The 18493-nt window shown below is 40.9% G+C and overlaps 1 protein-coding gene and 1 pseudogene across 1 annotated transcript; both read right to left on the bottom strand.

Moving 5' to 3' along the window:
* Window positions 1-6386: 6386 nt before the first annotated feature.
* Window positions 6387-7568, bottom strand: LOC133910543 (CBL-interacting protein kinase 10-like; annotated as a pseudogene).
* A 5766-nt stretch (window positions 7569-13334) lies between these two features.
* LOC133912468 (uroporphyrinogen decarboxylase) lies at window positions 13335-17082 on the bottom strand. The gene is made up of 6 exons (XM_062355220.1): window positions 16830-17082; window positions 16612-16736; window positions 15778-15888; window positions 15426-15614; window positions 14439-14564; window positions 13335-14163 (listed from the first exon to the last, which is right to left on the bottom strand). Exons 1-6 carry the CDS (start codon window positions 16945-16947, stop codon window positions 13648-13650), a joined length of 1185 nt encoding a protein of 394 aa, XP_062211204.1. The 5' UTR covers window positions 16948-17082; the 3' UTR covers window positions 13335-13647.
* Window positions 17083-18493: the final 1411 nt, after the last annotated feature.

Here is an 18493-nt window from a genome sequence, read left to right as displayed (position 1 = left end):
AAGATCATGTCTGGTCCCTGTGCCTCGAGTACGTGTCGCATACATCCGCCACGGGCCGTGGAAGCTCTGCTGGTGTGTACGCGGCCCGGATCCGTGTCTGAGGTATGAACCAAGAGAGGTACACCGCGTACGCCTCATCAGAGTGTGACCGATCCTCATCGACGACGTGCTTGACAGGTTGGTCCCATTCATAAACCCACCGCTGCACACGCGACGCAAACACGCTCGTGAAATGAGCCCCCTTCTGTGTCAACCTGCAAAAACAAATATACATGAAAATAGGTGTAAAAGAGGATCGTATGAAAATATAATTACAACATTACGCACCTGTGTATGTTAATAGGAACTGACCTAGCCACCTATAGCGGGAACACCTGGAACTTCCCAAACTGCCACATCACACAATGCAGTGAGTACTCCTCGATGTAGATGTCGAAGACGAGGGAGCAAATCATGAGCCAGTACTCCTAATCACGTAAGCATAGCACCAAAAGTCCAGGCGGAGCATGCAATGTACCTCGGACTTCGTGTATGGAATCCAGCGGACACAGTTCACCGTCAGCTCATCAAATTGGTGAAAAAAGTCCGGGTACATGCGGTGTGTCTGCACGCTAGACCAACTCGGCTGTGCAACCAAACTAAGTTATAGAAACAAAACAAACACAGAGTTATTTACATTTGTATATGCAAAACAAACACATAGTAAGAAGTGTCGACCACTATAGACCTGATCTAAACTAGTCTTTATTTATGGAAACTAAACAAGTAAATATCCAACATATAACATAACATAATAGATTGTTTAAATCGTACATAAATATGTGAACAAATCACAACCTAACACGTTACAACCTCACACATAGTGATAGTCAGTACTAAAATAGTAAAGTACAATATTGTGCGCATGAATATCCATCACACCATGAATTACAACATTAATCGATCTAAATGAGCCGACGACCCCGAGGATGTCCGCCATCTGCACCAGACCCAGAAGGACCTGCTTCCACGGGATTCACACTTGGAACACCAACGATGCATTTCTTGTGTGTCTTATTATGTTGCACTTGCTGCACAATTTCACACGACGCCCAGCTTCTGCTTCATCCATGTCACTACGAAGCCTCATAGTCCTACGACGTCCCGTCGTCTGCTTCATCTTGTCAGGATCAGGGATGAACACACAATCAGGCCCAAGTTCCTTCGTGAAAGAATCATAAATCCTGAAACCGTAGACCTCATAGTTCCAGGTGTCGAACAAAGCTTCCTTCTTGAAATAGTCAGAGACGTACCTCCGATTCCTTATACCCGTCATAGCACACACAGCAATCAAATGGGAACATGGCTTCTGTAGTAGCATCGGCTTGTAGCGGATGCAAATGCACCTATCATCAAAGATGGTGCACTCGTGAATAACTCTCTCATGTTTTCCCCTCTCCTTCCTTTGTCCCTGCATAGAATTTCGTTTATGTGCTGTGTAGTTTCCATAATCTTTACCCAGTGCATCTTTTACTTCTCCGCCTTGTCTTCTATGTACTTAGTCATCTTTGTCCCATTAATCATACTAGCATTATTTAGTACCGTGTGCGCTACTGCATAGCGGTCCCTAAAATACTTGCATATCCCTTGAAGTATGAACTCTACAATCCCCACCAACGGTAACCCGCTCATACCTTTCATCACCCAGTTGTAAATATCTACTAAATTTGTAGTCATAATATCGTACCTAGCCCCATTTATATCGTAGAGAAGAGCCCACTCTGCCTTCGGCTTATTCTCAATCCACTTGCTAGATGACCTAGTAGATGATTGGTCCTCCGCGTGATGCTTGCTTCATTATTCTTTGGTAGGGACTCAAGAGATACTGGTTCATCCTATGGCCCCCTCATAGGCCTCCTTGCATGCTCCTATATTTGCTTTTTTGTCAGCTCATCCAGTGTCTTCAAAAGAGCATCATACTTCTGCTGTTGGTTTTAACTGCACAACCACTTGAACATGTTTATGAGGTTGTTGTTCTTGAATTGGCAGAAGAAGTTTACACCCAAATGCCTTATGCACCACCTACTCTGCAGATCTGACCACACAGGTCCAATCAAGCCATCGTTCATTCCATTTTGCAGATCCAGAAATGCACACGTCTAGCCGACCACAAACAATTATCATCCTCACACGGTACATGAACCAATATCAACTGATGTTGTTCTCACCCTCTACAAATGCGGAGGCCAACAGTAGAACTTGATTGTTCCCATCGACCCTAATAGTAGTTAGGATCTGTCCCGTGAACTTGTCGGTAAGGAAAATACCGTCAATGCACAAGATAGGCTGACAATACTTAAAAGCTTCGATACATTCCCCTATTGTGAAGAAAAATTGCTTCGAGACGTACTTGCTAGGTTTGGGCAGCAATGGGTACTTATCAATGTCGTAATACGTCCCTGGATTCCTTCGAGCAATAGTCTACAATAAATATGGTAGATTCTCATAGGACGCTTTGTAGGTCTCGAACCTCATCTCAATTGCTTTCTTCTTTGCCCTCCATGCCTTGTTGTAGCTAATAGTGTACTTGTACTCCTTCTCAATTTATCTGATTATAGACCCTGGTTCATAGTTTAGGTTGTTCACAATATGGGCGTACATCACATTGGCGACAAAAGATGAGGTTATGTTCCTGCGGCTGGGCTCAAGTTCGTCTATCATGCAAGTATGCTCGACCACAATCGACACCTCTTAATAGTCAACACACTTCCCCTTGAAGTCATGCACTTGCCACGTGTAACCCTCATTCGCACACTTGATATCATATTCTTTCTTGCTTGACTTGACATTATAAAACTGTCATCGAAACGATATCGCTCATCGAGTCACATCATCCTTCATCGACTGACTGGTACAATAGATAGCACCTTGAGTCACCCTCATTCTACGTATACTACCAAGCCACTTGATTCCCCTCATTTACCATAAAGTTGTTGAAGTTTGGATTGTCCCAATCCGCGGGAACTAGAGCATCATCATCGTCATCTGAGATGTCATACTCAGGGGATTCGTTAGCCTCACGATCATCCCACTCCATCTATTCAATTAGATAAGGGATTTGTTCCCCCTTGTCTGCCTCACGGGTAGGTTCCTTCGAATAATCCGATGAATGTGCACCATCTGAATCGACATCCTCCTCATACTCTTCCTCAGCACCCTCCTCCGCGTACCATCTCCCCTACTACCTCCTTATTCTTCTATTGCACAAGTAACATAGGAGGCCAACCTCTGTGCACAACATTCTGCAGGTACCTCTTCCACACTTCATCTTTCCTAAGCAAGAACACCTCCCAATATACACTTTCTCTGTAACGGTTGCCCACAATATTAATGGTCATCTCTTGAATCTCAGGGTCTATTTTGAAACCCCGCATCAACCAGACATACAAGTGTCCGATATTGTTGTGCATAGGTCTGGAGATACCCTTATCCATTAACTGAAATACGGATAATACTACCCCTTCCAAACCATATAATATTTCACTATCCCCATAAAAAATCCTAAACTACCATATATCCGACATACCTGGCAACCATCGATAAAAACCCTAACATTATTGCAACAGAACATAAATAATTATATAAAACTACATCTACAATGAAAAATTCATTACAAACATAGCCCAACATGTAATCTATACTCAAACAAAATATTCCCGAGCCGTACATCAAACACCTCTAAATCCTATATCTACCACATTAGTTATAACTACACTATATCTAAACCTATATTTAATACCTAACATATTTCTAAATACTATATCTAATTGCTAACATATACGTATAAGCATGATCTAATTACTAAACTATATCAAACTCTAATTCTAAAACTAGATCTACATTCTTACTTACGTCTAATGACTATCCAATTAAATTTGTAAAAAAAATCTAGATCTAGCACATAACCTATGTCAAAACCTAGTACTAGTGACTATCCTATCAGATTTATAAATAAATCAGAGAAAAAATATATTTTTTTCCTCCGATAGGACTCCACCGTACAATCCCCATCCCCTCCCCTCCCCTCCTCTTGGCTCAGTGGGAAACAAATTAGATGTGACATCGGTAGTGCCGGTTTAAATACCTAAAAGGGTGAGAACTTTTGGGTGGGCCCACATGATGGAGACGCTATGAAGGTCTCATCCGTTCAACAGGTAATAATAAGGTCTCGCCCGCTGAACGGACAAGATCTTCCTCTCTTCGATTATTTAATTTGCTGACCGCCAGAACCTACAAGATCTCGCTCGTTCAATGAGCGAAACCTTGCTCTCGTCCATTCAGTGGGCGACGGTAGGTTAAACCTACGATTTTTTGAAACAGCTATGTATTCTTAAAAATATTAAACAAATAAAATATATAAAAAAAATCAACTAATCACACCCTATATGAATGGGCTGGAACCTGGAAAGCCCGCACAAACGTGAGTGTTTCTAACATGATATTTTTTTTCATTAAGACTTAAGTGATGCACAGTGTTGATTCTTTCTTTAAAAAAATTGATTCTTGGACCATGCATGATGTCAGATATTTGTTTGGCTGGAAAGTGGAGATGCAAAGAAAACAACTACCCGTGAAGCAAGGTTATATATACCTAACAAAGACTATTCCTCGTTGATGTATAGCTAAAAAGAGTATTCCAGTTTGCCAGCACAAAATCTTTCCGTGTTAGCTATTGCAAACTACAGTATTCCAGCCCAATCATTGCAGGAAAGAAGCAAGGACAAGAAGGAAGCTCTGAGCAAGCATGCATCGATTGCCTGCAGGTGATCTGGACTAGGGCAGCTCTCATCATGCATTTCACTTCATTGTCTTCTGGTGCAATAGCCCCCAAAAGCAGATGCAGGAATGAGAAGGTCTAGGTGGCTGATGAGCTGCAAAAATCTGAATGTGTCCAGAGTGTTCTGTGTCAGCCACAACGTTAGGTAGTCACCAAAATTTACACACTGAAGGTGAAACTAACCTGCCATACCATCAGACCGTTGGAAATTGACCACTTGTTAGGAAGCAAGTCCTTTTTCTTTTTCTTATTTCTTAACCACCGATGCCTGATGGAGCCTTTAATCTCGGTAATGATCACAAATGGGCTCTTGGGGGCCTGTCCTTGCATCAATCCTAAGGCTATGTTAGTGTGTTGGGTTGGCACATATGAGCTGACCACAACAACAGAAAAGACAAAAAAAATCATATCGAAGATTGGTTACCTAAATATTAGTTTTCTTAAGTGTATTTGGTTGGTTGAATGAAGTTGAATGGGATAGGATCATACTGGATGAACGAGATGGTCCTGGATGAGATAATACAAGTAAATTATTTGGTTAGATGTATAGGATGACACATGAATATTTTTAGTTGGATGTATTGAATAATATGAAAATATATTTAGTTGCTTAAAAACCATATATTATATCTATGTATAACTTAATTATTTTAAAAAATAATAATTTTTATATTTATTATTATCAACAAACTATGCTAATTAGTACTCATCATTACTAATTTCAGTTAATCGTAACTTAAGTTGTCAATAATAATCACTAAATACCCACAATATTAATTAGTTATGGTTAATAACATCTAATTGTAACTAATGTTTAACTAAAAATCTTTAATAACCGCTGATAGTCACTAATCATCACTAACCACAAGTGATCAGTAGAGTTGACAAAACATGTATGGGTTCGTTTGACCGATTTTGCCGCATGGCTTGGTACTCGGTATATTCTAAGAATATGAATCATCTCATTTTGGACGGAATGGTGTGATTCAACGAACCAAACACCAAGATGTGCTCAGATCCCGCACCAACAACTTGTACATGCATCGGTTCATTCAACCAACCAAACACACCCTTAGTGATTGTCCATTCATGTGGAAGAAATTACTAATAGCTTCCCAAAATATAAGTCCAAGGTTTTTTTTTCTTTTGCATTAGTAACGTAGCTGCACTTTTTTTCATTTTAATCTTTCACATAGCGAATTCAGCTCAAATAAATGCTATAAAGTGAACATCATTAGGCTCGTAGAAATATTCACTCTAGGTTGATGTACAACTAAAATACAAGAGGCTTCATTTCAATAACATACAAATTTCCAAGAAAAAAAGTTCATTACTCTATGAAAATATTACCAATGATAAAAAGCATGTTCTAGTTGAATGATCAATAGGAATGTAAAGTTCCATAGTAAAAACACACAAATGAGAAAAATAAGAGTACATTATTGAATCCAACATTGAGATTTTCAGTCTATTACAATTCTATTGTGGTAAGATTGTTGCTTCTACTGAGGCTGCGCACCTCGCCAAACCCAAATAATGTCTTTCAATGGTGGCATTATATCTTGCTTTGTTACCTTATGATACTAAGGGTATCACTATTGGTCTTCTTGATCTCAACCAGATGAAAGTTTGGTGTGATCTGAAATATCTTAGCATTTAAATACATTACACATTTTCTTCCTTGTTTGGAACTCTCTATCTTAAACACTTTAATATCTTTCTTAAAAGCTTTAAACGTAAGCTCTTCGCAATTTCCTCAAGCTTTGTAATAATTATCGAAGTTATGCTAGTAGATGTAAATTTAGACTCATCTTGATTGATTTACTAGAGAGATCAAATCCAGTTGAAAGAGAAATGATGTCCAAAGCATTCAAGTTAATAAGTTTTTCTACTTCTTGTTTACCTTTGGCTAAAAAGCCAAATCCATGTCGTTAAGCACAACATCCTCTGCTGACTGTTGGGTGTAATCAAACAATCTTGCATCAATGCCAGTTTTAAACTAAGGAGTTTCCATGATTTTTGCTGTAGAGATCTGTGCACTAGGATTTGGATGAATAATGTGTTGCAAAAGCTTCCGAGCATCTGAAGAAAACCATCTTGGCCATTTGAGTTCCGCTTTGCAAATTTTCTTATACATGTTCATCAAATTCTTATCTTGGACATGGAGATAGCACGCCACTAATACATACAAAATCACTCCACAAGCCCAAATGTCAGCTTTTGCACCATCATATCCTTTACTACTAATCACTTCCGAAGCAACATAGGCAGGAGTACAACAAGTCGTGTGGAGTAACCCATCCTGTTGCTTGGAATCTGGAAGTGCACTCAAACCAAAGTCTGATATCTTTAAATTGTGACTTTCATCAAGTAGAAGATTTTTCAGCTTTAGATCACGGTGATAAGCAATTTCGCGTAGAATCTTCGTTTAGCCTACCACGTTGAACCTTATTGAACAGCTCACCTCCTTTCACATACTCTAGAACAAAATAAATCTTGGTTTTCGTAGCCATCACCTCATACAATTTGACAATGTTTGGATGTCTCACACTCTCACCAACTTCATCACAGAAACCTCTCGGCTTATTTGGTCCATAAGACTCAATATCTTCTCTTTGTCAATCACCTGGATGGCAACACTTTATGAAGTATTGATGTTGCAAGCATGGTAAACTTTAGCAAAACTCACTTTCCCAAGTAACTTCCCTATCTCATATTTCTGCATCAGAATATCCCTATTCTGCTCTACCATCTTCACAATATTTATGTACAAAAAAGAAGAGTGAAGATCCTGAAACTTGAGGTATTGATGATGAGCACTCAATGATGAGGAGGGAGCTTTAAATGACTGATAGTTTCAACCGTCTCCACTAATCTAAGATTATAGTTGGCCTTCCACATCTAGTCCAGTTGTGCGTGTGCAACTAGCTTGCTGGCAAATGACTGAACCATGTCTAAATTAAGGGTATGTTTGGTAGAGCTCTTCCTGATCCAAATTCTCTGCGGGGAATTATTCTCTAGAGGAAGTGATTTTGTGGCTGAAAGTGATTCTCTAAAATAAAATATATGGAGGAAGTGATTCTGTGCGGGAAGTGAATCAGGGGAAGCTATTTTTTTCAACTCCCCAGCTTCTAGTTTATTTTAGAGAATCACTCACACGGATTCCACTCAAGAAGCTAAAAGTTGAAAGCTGCTGTTTGGCAGAGTTCCCCCTGATTCCAGCCGGGAAGCTGCTCTGGAAGCTCTTCTAAATAGGCCCTAAGGTGCCAAAACCCCAAAACAAAGATTCAAACACTAGTAGATAAGAAAATCTTTGGCCAAATCGAGGGAGAAAGCTATACCTGATCCCGACGATCCAGGATGCGAGAGAGATCGAGACTATGGTGATAGAACAGCCAGAAATCAAGCTTGATTCAGAAACAATTAATGGAGAGCGGAGGAAACAGACGAGATACGATTTCTCTTGGTTTTGGCCTCTGTAAGAACCGAGTAATCTACAACAGATTCATAGTGGAGCTCCAGCTATGGATATGCCCCCACAGATCCACAGTGGAGCTGGAGCTCTCCCAAACCAATGGAGCTAGAGCTAGGCGGAGGGCGACTGGGCAGAGGTGGGGCGGCTTGGTGGAGGGAGGTGGACGAAGGGCAAAGCGGGCGGAGGGCAGCATGACGGAGGGAGGTGGACGAAGGGCGAGGGAGGGGGCTGGGGCTAGGCGACAGCTAGGCGGAGGGCAGCGTTGGCGTATGGCGGGGGCAGGGGCTGGGCAGAGGGCGACGGTCGAAGGGCAGAGGGCGGCGGTCGGGAGTAGGGCGGGGGCAATGGCTGGCAACTAGGCAGCAGGTGGGGGCGGGGGCAGTGGCTGGGCGGAGGGCAGCGGGCGTAGCGCGAGGGCGACAGCAGGTGACTGGGCGACAGACGACTAGCAGAATGCTAACAACTGAGCGCTGGGTGAACAACCGAGGGGGAGGGGCGAACAACCCAGGGGTATTACCCCACGGTGGTAACGATCAGTAATTTTTATCCAACTTCATGGATTAGGTCTCTGTGGAGCATCATTTTACATGCTCTATAAAATTGTACACATAAGTAGATCAACTCTACAAATCAAGCTATTTCATGAAAATGTGAAACCACCCCGTTTGGTAAGGCTTCATCTAGATCCAACGTGGGTCCTGAATCTAAGCTCTACCAAACAACTCCTTAATCGGATGAGCCGGAAACCAAACGCTTCGGAAGGAACGTTGCTTATAGGCGGCGCTCCTGTGGCATCTCCAAAAATATTCTGTTCGAGGTCAAAGAGATTAGTTGGCCAACAATGAACTGCAGGAAGAACTCATCCCCCCACCCACCCAACATTTGCCCGCTGCCCCTCCCCCCACACCCAACACATCATGGGCCCACCAGAGTGGAGCAGGGGTAGGCTGTTAGGGGAGTACTAACTAGATTCCATTAGTCCTTAGGCTCAGCTAAATTATTAGCCACACGACTAGTTACAAAATCTAAGAAATGATCCAGCCATAGATGAGAATCATGCCCAATTAGACTAGCATCATACTTTGCTAAAGCATCTGCTACTGAATTTCAATCGCGAGTGCAGTAAATGATTCGCCTTCGGTAAAGTGTATGGTAGCATACTTCATGTTCTATCGCCAAAACACCCAGAGGAGAAAGATCAAAAGTAGCTCTCTTCATAACAACAAGATTCGACGTCTCAGACTCAAGAATGATTCTGGTCATACCCCAGATGCTCGCCCAACAGAGAGCTACCAGCGCTGCTTCCAATCACGGGTGTAGAGCATTGCCAACTCTTAGGTAAGGGCGTCTCCAATAGTTGTAGCTATTTGCTAGTTATTGTGCATGTTTGTCATCTCCACATCAACAAGAGATAGCATAAAAGATAACTCCTCCAACAATCTAGCTATAACAACGGGTCCTGTATATCAGAAATTTTTTTACGACATCCTCCACCTCCTTTCCATCTCATTCTCTCTTCCTCACCCATCACTGCACTTCTTAGCAACAGTCAAGCGCCGCCATCGGCAAGCGCACTGAGCCTCCTAGTGCCACCATCCACAAGCGCGCCGAGCCTATTTGCGCCACTGTTCACGAGTGCGTCAAGTGCCACTGCCACTGCTTCAAGGGGCAAAATTGCTTACATACCACTAATTTAGCTGTATTTTAAAGATTTGCTATTCTGGCCCACGTGTTATTAACATATGTGACCCCATGTGTTGGAGAGAGAGTAATAATATTTTATAGAAACACCAATATAAATAGTGACAATTGGGCAAATCACCCTAGGAGTGCATGCTGGTTCCTTGGTGATGTAAAGGGTAGCCATTTCGTATCTAGCTTAATATCAGTTTGATGGGAGAAGGGACAATAGTGATAAATAAAAGATGAAAAACTCAATCAATGGCAAATAAGGAAATTTATTTTTCTCAGTGGTAAAGAGAGAACACCTTATTTTTCTATGGCAAATAAAAAATTCTCTTGTAGAAGTAAGGATGCAGCTATAGATTTAAATAATGCCACACCTAATCGGTTAACATTCTCAGTACTTTCAGATGAAGCAAGCAATTGGACTTTAATAACCAAAAAATCATTTAATAATGGGAACCTTTAAAATGGAAGTTGATGCAATAATAGTCTAGTGAAATGAGAAGGCCAGAAAAGGAGTTTGTCCAACCAGAACGGCCATCTCTTATATCCTTTCCTGTACAACATGGCCCGTGCTATCAGCTCCACAATCGACATTCTTTATTCTCCATTTGCCCTACAGAACGCAAGCACCTGACCGGCTTACCCTTGTGCTCCCAGATGCTAACAGGAGCAGGCTTCTGCTGTTCTGTTACCTGCATGTTTCCTCTCCGGCGAGCTGCATTTGAAAGACAAGAACAATTTGAGTTTTCTGTGTGATACAATTCATTCATTGTGACTAGAATTTGCTCAGTCTGTTAGCGATAATTGATCTGCAGTTAAGCATAATCATGCATTTGCTAAAATGGCAAATTTTCTAGCTTAAGTGTCTGAAGATTGTGGAACAGATAACAGCTTGCAAGCTCAGCGGTTGGAATTTTTCTCTAGATCCGTGTCGCAGTTGTAGAAGAAAATTACTTCAACACGGGCTTTCTTGATTCATGTGCTGTGCCTGTTTCTGCTCTTTCTTGGATACATGACTGCCAAAGCAGAGATACAAAGCTAAAAGCAAGTTAAGCATAGCATGCCCTACATTCCTACTATGTTGAACGTTCAAGCAAGCATAGATGATTAATCCACTAGTACATGTACCTCGGTAGAGATATTTTATTGAATGCCAACCACTTGTCTTCTATTGTTTGCAACCACTACCAGCCCTAAATATATGATACAGATGTTTCACTTGCATTTAGGTATTACGGAGTACCAGAAAAGCTCAAAACAAGTTGATCAGCAACAAAAATTTATAAGCAGAACCAAGTGTATGCATGCACACAATACCTGAAAAATGCAACCAGATATCAGGAAAATAGAATAAAGTTATCACTGTATTTGAAAATTAAAATATTTCTATTTTTTTCCTTGTCCAACCAAGGGGCAGGAACTTTGTCATTCATTAATGAATAAGAAAATACAACACCAAACACCCAGGATGGATAAACCTAAAATTAAAATATTTGGATCATGGAAACATGTAATCAATAATTTTATGCTGTGAGCATCAGTATAACGTCATTCAATCAAAAATGCAGATAAACATCAAACTTTCAGTGTGGCCCAGACAAGTTTTCCCTCCGCTCAATAGTTAAATACAACAAGAACAAAACTAAGGCTAAATATAATTTGATTTGTCATCAACAACATGAACAAATGAGGAGGTGGGTGCAAAGATAAGCATGGCTGCATGGCATGATCTGTCATCAGCAGCAGGGACAATTGAGAGAAAGGATAAGAATGGCAAGGAACCAAACATGACCTGATTTCTGCATTGCAGTTTTCTTTTCAATAAACAAGAAATTTATTTAAAAGTGAATGCTTATCAACTAATACACCGTGCCACACTGGCCAAAGCTGAATGGTTAAATTGGCAATAGAAGTAAGTCTGCTGCTAGAGAAAAATAATATGCACGTAGCTAATTGGTTAACCTTCTCGGTGCTTTCAGCTGCAACAAGCAACTGGACATACATTAGCAAAGAATCATATAACATAGGCAAGTTGGCAACCTTTCTCAAATGGAGTGCCACCAAAGCTGACGCAATAATAGTCTAGTGAATTGAAATAAGGGCCAGAAAAGTAGTTTATCCTACCAGAACAGCCACCCCTTGTATTCTTTCCTGTGCATGCAGACGATAATGGTACGAAACTCAGTATGGCTCGTCCTATCAACTCCACTATTAGCATTGTTTATTCTCCATTTTCCCTACAGGACGCAAGCACTTGACTCTTGTGCTCCCTCCCAGCTGCTAACTGGAGCAGGTTTCTGCTGTTCTGTTACCTGCATGTTTCCTCACACCTGCAAGCTGAGGTGTACACACAAAACACAATGAGGAATTAAGTTGGCTGCGTGATATAACTCATTGATTCTTATTAGAATCTGGCCAGTTGGTTAACAATAATCATTCTGCAGTTAAACATAATCATGCATTTGCTGAAAGTGGAGAGTTTTCCAGGTGAAGTTTCTGAAGATTGTGGAATAGATAACAGCTAGCAAGCTCAGCGGTTGAAATTTTTCTCTAGTTCTGTCCCAAAACTCTAGAAGAAAATTACTTCAACACTGTAGGTGAAGACCAAGTGTTCTTGATTCATGTACTGCGCCTATTCTACTCTTTCTTGGATACATGACTGCAACAAAAGAGATACAAAACTAAAAGCAAGTTAAACATGGCATCCCCTACAGTTCTTAGTCTCCTACTTTACTGAACGTCTGAGCAGCATCGATGATTACCCAGATGGTACATGTTCCTCAGCTGGTGGAGATATTTTAGGGAATACCTATCAGAAGCACAACGTCTTGTCTACTAACCCGAAAAATATGATAGAGATGTTTACCTTGCATTTAAGTACTAAGTACTATAGAGTATCAGAAAAGCTCAAAAGAAGTTGATCAGCAACCAACTACAATAACCTGATGGACCAAAATATTCTTTTTACAAGAATAATCACTGTAGGATCTTTAATGAAAAGAGCATAGAGCAGCCCCCCCCCCCCCCTCCCCCTTTCAAAAATTTATAAGCAGAACCAAGTGTATGCATGCACGCGATACCTGAAAATGCATCAGTTGGATCAAAGGAATTCCAGGACAAATGTAGACCAAGTACTGCTGAAATTTTAGCTTCACGAGGTAAATCATAAGCAAATTATCTAGGGACTAAAGTTAACATGAAGAACAAAAAAATCAGATATCAGTAAAAAATAGAATAAAGATATGGCTTGTATTTTAAAATTAAAATATTTCTTTTTTCAGCCAAGGGGCAGGAACAAGAACTATGTCATTCTTTAAATGATAAGAGAATACAACACCAAACACCCCCAATGGATAAACTTAAAATTAAAATATTTATATCATGGAAACATATAGTCAATAATTTTGTTTGGACAGACAAGATTAGAGTGTTACTGTGCTATACTGCTACTATAGTGGTATAAACAAGTAGGCACTTCATTACTCCTCAACTCAAATATGCTTACAAGATTATAATGAATTGGAACTTGAAATGCAGCCGGCGGAATCAATCAGAAAAAAGATGTGCTCTTTAAGTACTCTATGCTACACATGGCTTTCTGCATCTATCATCAACCTGCGATTCTACCACTTCAGCCAATGGGGAGAAAGGCAGCAACCAAGGTCTTTTAGTATCTGATTCCTTTTGCAACCTCAAAGAAGTGAGCCACATTTTCCTCTGGAGTTCCAACCTTAATGCCATGACCAAGGTTCAATACATGTCCAACATTACCAGCCTTCTGCACAGTGTCATAAATCCGCTTGCTTATGAACTCTTTCGACCCGAAAAGAACACCAGGGTCCACATTCCCTTGAACTGCTATGTTAGATCCCAACCTTTTCCTTCCCTCAGCCATATCAACCGTCCAGTCCAAGCTGACAACATCAACACCAGTCAAAGGAAGCCTCTCCAGCAAGCCCCCAGATCCACTTGCATATAGTATAAGAGGCAAGTCAGGATGTGTTTCGCGAACACTATCCACTATCTGTTTTAGATAAGGCAGGCTAAACTCCTCAAAATCAGCTGGGCTAAGTTCAGTAGCCCATGAATCAAAAATTTGGACAGCCTGTGCCCCATTGTCCGCTTGGTATTTAATGTAGTTAGCCATAGATGTTGTGAACTTTTGTAGCAAGTTATGTAGAATCTACAAGAACGCAAAGCACTTGTCAAGATCAGAGAAAAAATAAGAATGAATAATGTACAAACTGAACATATGTTTCACGTTAACAAAATCTAATAATGTGATTTGCAGTGTTTTGTCAGATATATATCAACTAAATCATTGGGATGAGATGCTAGTAGCCAAGCAAACTATCTGCAAGTTGTGTAACATTCGGTATCCTAAATGCAACTGCAATTTTAATAAGGAATTGTCTTGAGTAGAACAGAATTCATGTGGGAAAAAGATCTTTTCAATACCGCTGGTTCTGAGAAGGCCATTTTCTTAATCATTGTAAAGTTCTTCGATGAACCTCCTTCCACACAATAAGATGCCAAGGTAAAGGGAGCTCCAACAAAACCTAGCACAGCAGCTTCATTCTTAACCTGTGAAAGAAACAATGGAGTCACTCCCACAAATGCCAAACAACAGCATAAAAAGAATGGTCATAGGTTTTTAACTTTACCTCTACATGCTGAAAAATAAATACCACACAAAAACCAGTTCCAAATAAGCTAGGAGAGACAAACTGTTTGATATTTTCTTTTCAAACTTGGACTGCTTTGTAATTATTTTGAAGATTGATTACTTTGATACATCATTTACCATGCAGTTGAGTTGACAGCGACAGCAAATATAGACTACACCTACATATTTTTAGGGAGAATTACATCTACATTATGCAATGGCAAAACAAAATTAAGCTCTTTCTAAATGGCATAGAATTTTTTTCTAAAATATATAGAGGATACTTATTGGCATACTATGGATGAAAATAGAACCGATCTGTTCTATAAGCTTGGATTCTCTGTAAGTCAGTCTCTACAATAAGTTAAGCCCATCTGAGAGGCCACAATGGATTGATGTTGACCAAACAGAAGTAAAACAGATGCATTAAGAATCAGAAATAAAAAATAATTATTATCTGAAGCCACCCATCCAAAAAGTATGGATACGAGCTTCTCAGCATCAGCGATTACACTATCATGATCTATTTAATCTGTTATGTTTTCATGACTATGGAAAGCTCCAAGTAACACTGCATTAAAAAATCAGCACAAATAGTTCAGCAAATTAAGGTCACTGCAATATATTCTGTGAAACCTAGAGAACTGATCAGTTAGAGTTTAACTCTTGGAACAACAAAGTTGAGGGTTGACTACAAAAATCTAAAATGAACAACTACCTACTAGCCAGTTGATGACATGCTTCCAATTTTCATGTTTGGGTGCTGAATGCATACTAACCTCTTCTCGCAGCAAATTTAAAGCCTGGCCTACATAAGGGACCCACTCCTGTGGAACAAATTCTCTGACTTCATTTACAGCAGCTGCTGTTCTCAAGGGATCATAAATCACCGGACCTTTTCCTTTCACAATGTCAAAAGGTATGTTCATCCCAGGAAGTGGAGTAAGGATATCCGAGAACAAGATAACCTAACAAAAGCAAATGAAAAACAGCAGCATGACACCAGATAGCATCAATAGCAGAACAACAGATATTACAGGTGCGCAGCATCTCAATTCATGTGAGCTTTGAGATAATTGCTAAACAGAAATTTTAAACCACATACACAAAAGGCTAAAGTCTGCAGCTTACTCCATCAGGTCTGAAAACCTTCCACGGTTGCAGAGAGATCTCAACAACTAGGTCAACATTTTCTGATCTTTCACGGAATGAAGGATATCGCTCGCAGAGCAATTGATAGCTCTGTAGAAAATGCACAAAGGCAAGAAGTTTGTAAGGAGGAATGATCCTCATCGATTGCACATTCACAAAAGGCAAATAAAGCATTCCTTCAAAGTTTCTCCTATACACAATGACATGCAGTTTTCCTACGTGTTCAAGGGAAAAAAAACAATCCTTAAAAGAGAAGCACCATTCATTGTGATTCAAGCAACCATAGCTAGCAGGCAGTGTTAAATACTGTGAGTTCCTGACAGAAATCTTTCATGACTAATTTCAACAAAGGCCAACAAAATCCAAACAAAGATAACTATAACAGCACGCAATTACTAATGCATGTATCCTTTGTATTGAATGAATTTGTTGTCTGGGAACCTAATCTCATTTTCGACCAAACAACCATAGAACAAAAATGTACCTAAGAGGCTTCACAGAAAACAAATTGTACCGTGGAATGGCCATTAATCCTCTGCAGGTAGTTTTGGTAACACAATGGCCGTAGCTACTTTAACTAGTCTGTATTGGCACAGCCCTCTTCAGCATACACCCTAGTACCCTACTAGCATTTAGCATTTCAGTTTCGTGACATGAACTGTCTGGATTCAATTCTGTTATTTCTTACATGACATTTCAATCCTCTATCGAGACTATCACAGGAGCAAGCAATTTAGATCCTTACTCTAGCTGAACATTGGAATGCTACGAAATGAAGAGAGGGAATTGTAGTAAAAGCAAAAGTGGACCTGCCTTCATGTACCTCCCGGCCTGCCTCATAAGCCAGACGGGCGGCCTCTCCACCTTCTTCCCCCTTATGGCGCTCACCAGCAGCGGCTCCTCCCCCGCCCCGACCGCCGCCTCCTCGGCAACCGCCTCTGAAACATCACCAAAACAAAATAGCTCCCAGCCGTTTAATTAATTATCACCACAATCCGCCCGACCGGCGAACAGAAGAGAAGGCGCTTCACCTCCGACGGCGCTGCAGCGGACGACGGAGAGCTGCCGGCGTGTGGGCCGGGCGCGGGCGGACCTGCCGCGGAGGAGGGAGGTACACGACAGCGAGACCGGCGGGCACGCGGTCGCCATTGGGGCGGTAGGAGAGAAGAGCCGCGGCGGCGGGTGGCGACGACTTGGCTTTTGCTTGGCTGGCTCAGCCGTTAACCGATGGGAGAATCGGAGACGGGATGAGATGGGATGAGATGAACGGAGACGTGGGGATGAGATGGTGTTCAGGTGGATAAAAACGTGGGCCATCATGATGCGCTCCTCGTCCGACCTGGAGTGGGCTGTGGGCCTACCCGTCTGTGCAATTCATCAGCATTCTTTTTGTTTTGGGAGTTTTTTATTTTTAAATTTTTTATTAAAAATTTAAATAAATAGATTCTTTATGAAAAAAATTACAAAATTAGACGTCTGCAGCTCCTGAGAGGGCGGTTAGGCCTGCTAACACCCTCCTAGAGGGTGGGAGGCCTAACCGCCCCCTCAGAGGGCGGCCAAGGGGTGCACGCTCGTGCCCAGGCCTTACCACCCCTGAGAGGGTGGGTAGGGGTCCTTGCCGCCCTCTCAGGGGGCGGTTAGGGGGGCTACCCGCCCGCGCCGTCCGGCCTCCTCTATAAAAGGGGCTAAAAATAGCCTAAAATCATATTTTATTCAGAAAAAAGAAAAAAATGTGAAGAGGGAGGAGATGAGAGGAGAGGAGAGGAGAGGGGAGGAAGAGAGCCCGGTGAAGCTCTGCTGCATTTGATCCGCAGATTTAAAGATCACTTTCCGGTAAGTCCTTTTTTCTTTTTATTATTGTTAATTAGTGCAGTAGTAGTATATGACATATGTTTTAGACATGTATGACCTAGGGTTTAGAAAATTCTATGTTTAGTAGAAAACTATCAAATTTACTTAGAACATTGTATGATAGCAGTGAAATATAGAATATTATTTTTACTATGTTAGTTTTGGAAATATAGATTTTATAGAATAATAATTGTAGGGTTGTACTGTGCGACATAGCCTATAGCACTATATGATAATATGTGAACCTAGGACGCCGTGTTTAGAAAATGGTAGCGTTTAATTTGCACACGGTAGAATAGCTAGTAAATATAGATTGTATAGAGTGATATTTCTAGGTTAGTTTGGGTAGGACTATTATTGAAAACCTATTGTTATGTATGAATCGGTGTCGGTAAATTTCCGATAATGAGATATATAGTTCGTCAGTCTTAACATTGATTATGTTTGCGAGTGTTTTCAGGGATGGCAGATAAATTAATTTTTCAGATATATTATGGTGAGGGTGAAATTAGATACGGTACTAACGGTGTAGATCTGTTTAGATTTTGTCATGTCATGAAGGGTCTTAGTAAAGCTAATGAGAGGATCATTGTGGGTGTGTGCAAATGGCTCATGTGATTTTTCCAACTGGATCCGTAGTAACATGAGCTGAAGCTGAAAACTGTCCTCAGCCGTGATAGTTATGGATACTTTGGTGAGCTTGTTCTCATCAAAGCCACATTAACTTGGAGGCAGTATATAGATATATCTTGTGAACGTGGCATGCCTCTGGTTTTGTTAGTTGAGACGTACCTGAAAGATCAAACTGAGGTGAACTCTGCGAAAGTAGTAGCAGGACCAAGTG

Source organism: Phragmites australis, chromosome 3 (assembly GCF_958298935.1).
Source record: "Phragmites australis chromosome 3, lpPhrAust1.1, whole genome shotgun sequence".
Classification (NCBI taxonomy): Eukaryota; Viridiplantae; Streptophyta; class Magnoliopsida; order Poales; family Poaceae; genus Phragmites; species Phragmites australis.
The sequence above is the reverse complement of the archived record's forward strand: the minus strand, read 5'-3'. Positions and strand labels throughout refer to the sequence as shown.

What these genes read in the sequence shown, in the direction of transcription:
- LOC133912468 (XM_062355220.1), bottom strand. Translation starts at nt 16,947, where the DNA reads ATGGCGACCGCGTGCCCGCCGGTCTCGCTGTCGTGTACCTCCCTCCTC. An exon ending in CCGCTGCAGCGCCGTCGGAG is followed by an intron (nt 16,737 to 16,829) that starts GTGAAGCGCCTT and finishes GTGATGTTTCAG; the next exon opens with AGGCGGTTGCCGAGGAGGCG. An exon ending in TGGCCTTCTCAGAACCAGCG is followed by an intron (nt 14,164 to 14,438) that starts GTATTGAAAAGA and finishes GCGTTCTTGTAG; the next exon opens with ATTCTACATAACTTGCTACA.